Source organism: Dipodomys ordii, unplaced genomic scaffold (assembly GCF_000151885.1).
Source record: "Dipodomys ordii isolate 6190 unplaced genomic scaffold, Dord_2.0 Scaffold39, whole genome shotgun sequence".
In the NCBI taxonomy this organism is placed as follows: Eukaryota; Metazoa; Chordata; class Mammalia; order Rodentia; family Heteromyidae; genus Dipodomys; species Dipodomys ordii.
The window spans coordinates 9,776,057-9,781,098 of record NW_012267255.1 but is presented as its reverse complement, the minus strand read 5'-3'; the positions used below and the strand labels follow the sequence as shown (position 1 = coordinate 9,781,098).

Below are 5,042 nucleotides of genomic sequence, written 5' to 3'. Positions count from 1 at the left end.
GATTCCTCAGCACCACATAAGCAAAAAGAAAAAAGCTGGAAGTGGCCCTGTGGCTCAAGTAGTAGAGTGCTAGCCTTGAGCTGAAGAGCTGAGGGACAGCACCCAGGCCCAGAGTTCAGGCCCCACGACCCCCCCAAAAAATAAGTAAATAAATAAAGTAGCATAAGCTTAAAAAAAAAGTGCTATTGGTTAGCCAAGTCCACAAATCATAATAATATCCATATAACTAAGTTCAAGAAATGGCTTTCTAGTTAATTCTCCAGCTTTCAATCTTATATATATAAACACTGTCTTCAAAAATACACTCCCCAGTGTTCATTGTACACTGACCAGAGTTCCTACATGGTGAGCCCTAACAAGCTCTATAAAATCAAGCATCTCTCAATTCTTAGAGGTAAGTAAAAATCAAGGCTATTGTAATTATTTCCAAAAAGATGACCATCTTCTTTTAGCAGTACATTTGCTTCAGTTTTATTTTGATTATACTCTGTACAACAGCTGGGTTTCACATCTCTCTGGCAATCAGGATAATTAATGCCACTCCTTCAAATCTTTCTTTTAATGCTTTCTTAACCTTCTGAAAATGTTCAGTGCTCTTTTTTTGTATTATTATCTTGTCTGGCAAGGATTTAATTCTAATAACTATTTAAATAACATGCAATTGTATTCTGCACATCTCTCATCATTTTATCTAGCTCAGCAGTCACAAGCCTAATATCTATCATGCTTCTTTATGTGCTCCTCTAAGAAGCTCTTTGTATATCAACACACTTGAACATACTAAGAAAAACAATCTCTAAAACAAGGTCAAAATGCATTCTAATAGCCTAGCCACCTGTGTTGCCCACATGTAATCCTAACTACTCAGGAGACTGAGATCTGAGGATCATGGTTTAACATCAAGCCTGGACAGGAAGTGAGACTCGTATCCCCAATTAATTACCAGAAAACCAGAAGTGGCTCTGTGGCTCAAAGTGGTAGAGTGCTAGCCTTTAGCAAAATAACTCAGGGCCAGTACCCACATCCTGTATTCAAGCCCCAGAACTAACAAAAAAGAAGGGAGGGGAGGCAGGGGAGGAGGGGGAAGAAGCATACAGACCTTGAGTTTAAAACCTGTGCATGTATGTGAGCACAAGTGACTACACACACACACTCACAAGCATTGTAAGAGAATTTGTTTAGTACCAAGGCAATGATCAACTTAATCCAAGATACTAAATACCAAAGTCTCTGATTCAAAAAAAAAAAAAGAAAGAAAAAGAAAAAGAATTCAGCCACTGTTTTCTAATTAATCACTCAATGATGTCAGGTCCTTTGGAATAAATTAAAAGAATCATTAGCAAAAATATGTCAAAATATCAAAGCAATCTGAATAATCCTAACTTTTACTAATCCAAATGCCCAATTAAAATATCAGATATAGAGGCTAGGGATGTAGCTCAGAGGTGGCTAGGGATATAGTTCAAAGATTGAACGCTTATGTAGCATCCCTAAAGTCCCTAGTAAGTTCCAGCACTGCAAACAACAAAACACAGCGTAGAGTATAACAATATTAATATTGAGAAGTGATAAATCAAGAGCCAAACCAATGTTTGAAATAAGATGGGGATGGCTTTTTACAATGATACTTCAGGTGTATGTATATGAAGAGAAAAATTAGAATACATTCCTCCCCGAAATATGGGCAAATAAAAAATAAAAATAAAAAAATACTCACCATTAAAGCCCTGATAAGTATTCCTGCAAGCAGAGTGTGTATAATCTATGAAGACACATTTAACAGACAATTAGTACAATATTAGCAAAATTAGCAAACAACCAAAATTATATACCTATCTATTTAAAAAAAAACACAATTTTAAAATGTCATACTCCATTATCTGCAAAATTGAGGTACAAATAATAGTGGGTACCAATACCCATTGGCATCCAACTGGGAAAACATACATATCTCCTTCACTAACTCCCTAATGGCAAATTCATTATCCAAATTATAGCAATATAAAAAATAAGTTTGTAAGCCTGAGACTGGTGGCTCATGCCTATAATCCCAGCTACTCAGTAGGCTGTGATCACAGTTCAAAGCCAGCCTAGGCAGAAAAGTCTGACTCCTATCTCCAATATTAAAAAAAAAAAAAAAAGCCAGAAACGGTACTTTGGCTCAAGTGATAGAGCTCTAGCCTTTAGCAAAAAAGCTCAAGAACAGTGCCTACGCCCTGAGTTCAAACCCCAGGATTAGTACATACACACATAAACAAAAACAGCCTGGAGCTGAGGCTGAGATTTGAGGATCAAGAGTCAAAGTTAGCCTGGGCATAAAAGTCCCCGTTTAACATTTATGTCAAATAAACTACTCAGAAAAAGCCAGAAGTGGTGCTATGGCTCAAGTGGTAGAGCACTAGCTTTGAGCAAAAGAGGCTTAGGAACAGCACACAGGCCCTGCGTTCAAGCTCCAGGACCCATAGATACACACATACATAAAAATAATTAGCCAGGAGTTGAGGCTGAGATCTAAGGATCAAGATCCAAAGTTAGCCTGGGCAGAAAAGTCCCCATTTAACTGTTATCTCCAATGAACTACTCAGAAAAAGCCAGAAGTGGTTCTGTAACTCAAGTGGTAGCACACTAGCTTTGAGCAAGAAGCTTAGGGACAGCACCCAGGCCCTTGAGTTCAAGCCCCAGGACTGGCACCAAAAATAAATTAATTAATTATTTACTTTATAACACCTGACATAACATCCAAAAAAGAGGACCTAGCACTAATTTCTACTGAATAACAAAGAGGAAGGCACATAAATTATATATGCAATAATATAAACCAGATACACCTGAAAAGTGATTCTATGTAGTACTCTAACAATCTACTCCACAAAGATTTCAAGATCTTATCTGAGAACTACATATGCACCTATGTACAATGAGTATATGTCATGGTCCATCCAGGATTTGGCATCATTGAAAGCCATACAATCAATTTCCTGTTAAGATTAATTTAACAATGCTAAAGCCATTATTTTATTCCACAAATATATCACCTTTATAATAACAATTTTTTTAAGCTGAGAAACAACTTTTTACAAACACTGGAAAATCACACTATAATTGTAACCATTTGGATTCAAGAAAACACTGCAACATTAAACAGAATTAGCCTACGATACACTGTTAGTCAAATTCCATTTCTCAAAGGCAGCAGTGTAAACTGAGCATGGAAAAGAGAATGTTTTATCAGTAACAATGTTTCTAATTGGAGGTGATAATATAAGAAAACATACCTTCACCATTATTTTCAATGCACTACAAAATATTTTAAAAGTATATTGTCTTGCTCCCATTTCCACCCTGCCAGGGCCTCCCCTCTCATGGTAATGGTAGCTTCTGCTGTACCTTGTTTTGTTGGTACCCAATTCAAACCCAGCACATTTTTTATTTTCCTTCTCTACTCTGGCCAGCTCATCCATTCATAGTTTTAAAGTATCAAAATGAAACAAAGTCCAACTAAACCAAAAACACCATTATATGTTACAAGAGCTGAACTTCCACGACTGGGGCGGGGCTTATAGAATGCCTGCCTAGCAAGCAGGAAATCCAGAGTTCAATACTAAAAACTCCACCCTCCAGCCAGGAAATCTTAACTCCCTGGCCCCCAAAAAGAAATCTGAAGTTCTCATTTAAAAGCAACTGGAAAGCATATACAAAAGGTTATTCGTTCCTTTTTCTATACTTAATTTGGCAGATTTAGCTCCTTGAAACATGAAATTAAATCTTAAAAAAAAAAAAGACTTTCAGTATGGCTTAGAAACCAAGATTGCTCACTCAATACTAAAGAACTCGGGGCCTGGCACTGTCCATGAGTCACAGTACCACTTCTGGCTTTTTCCGTTTATGTAGTACTGAGGAATCAAACCCAGGGCTTCATGCATGCTAGGCAAACACTCTACAACTAAGCCACGTTCCCAGCCCGGTTTTGTTTTTTCGTGTTAGTTTGTTGTGTTTTTATTTTTTTAAGCAGGGTTAGAGGTTTACAAGTTCTTAGTAAACTGGTTTTATTTAGAAATGCCTGGTTACTCAAGAATAAATCCAGTTTAATCACACAAGCTCTCTCTTTCTCCTATCTAGTTAGTGTTGTAACTAAATTGTGATCACTTTATCTTGACACATACCAAAAGCTGGACAAGATTCTGGGTTCTGCAAATTAACTCCTAGTGACCTGTGCAAAAGGCCACCAAAAGGAATTGTTTTGTTTAAAAAAAAAAAATGGGGCCTGGGATTGTGGCTCAGTGGGTAGAGTGCTTGCCTAGCAAGCATGAAGTGTTGGGTTCGATTCTTCAGTACCACATAAACAGAAAAATCCAGAAGTGTCGCCGGAGAGTGCTAGCTCTGAGCAAAAGAAGCTCAGGGACAGTGCCCAGGCCCTGAGTTCAAGCCCCAGGACTGGCAAAAAAAAATGCCCGCTGGTTTACTAAGTAACCACAGGGTCTGAAAGGAAAAGCCATCTATCTGATGCTTTGCAGGGTTAGAATTCTAACAAGTTCCATCCACACACAAGCCAAAAAAGTGCTTCGGCTCACGTAGGCTGCCTCAGACTAAGTACTTGCAAATAGATCATTTAAAAGGTAAATCTCGATGCATAAAGATATCCCAGTTTGCCGACCACGATCTATAGTATTCTCCGGTCCGATCAACAGTGACCATATTATCGTGGGTGTCCCCGAAACTCATATTCAACGAAGGAGGCCCTGGGCATCGGCGGAAGCCTCTGGAATTTCTACTTAGCCAGCAGTCACGCGGGATGGAGGGTTAAGTCCTCGCGTGGGCCGCGGGCCGCCCAGCCCAAGGTGGGGCGGGCGTGGGAGCCCCCTCCCCTTCTCCACCCTCCCCTCCCCGGCGCCCCCTCTCCCCTCCGCTCCCCTTCCCCTTTCCTCGGCCGGAACCCGGGGCCGGGCCCAGGCCCAGGCCCAGGCGGACGATCGAAGGCAGGCGCGGGACACCAGAGGGCCGGGCGGGTCCGAGGCCCTCGCGGCCTCGGCGATCTCGGTCCG

At 40.2% G+C, this 5,042-nt stretch overlaps 1 protein-coding gene across 1 annotated transcript in view; it reads right to left on the bottom strand.

Moving 5' to 3' along the window:
- The window catches only part of Znf326 (zinc finger protein 326), a 46,866-nt gene that overhangs the window by 27,060 nt on the left and 14,764 nt on the right, over positions 1-5,042 (bottom strand). The window contains exon 2 of the mRNA XM_013018231.1: positions 1,718-1,762. Within this exon, the coding sequence (XP_012873685.1) occupies positions 1,718-1,762 (45 nt within the window). The remainder of the gene's footprint in view (positions 1-1,717; positions 1,763-5,042) is intronic.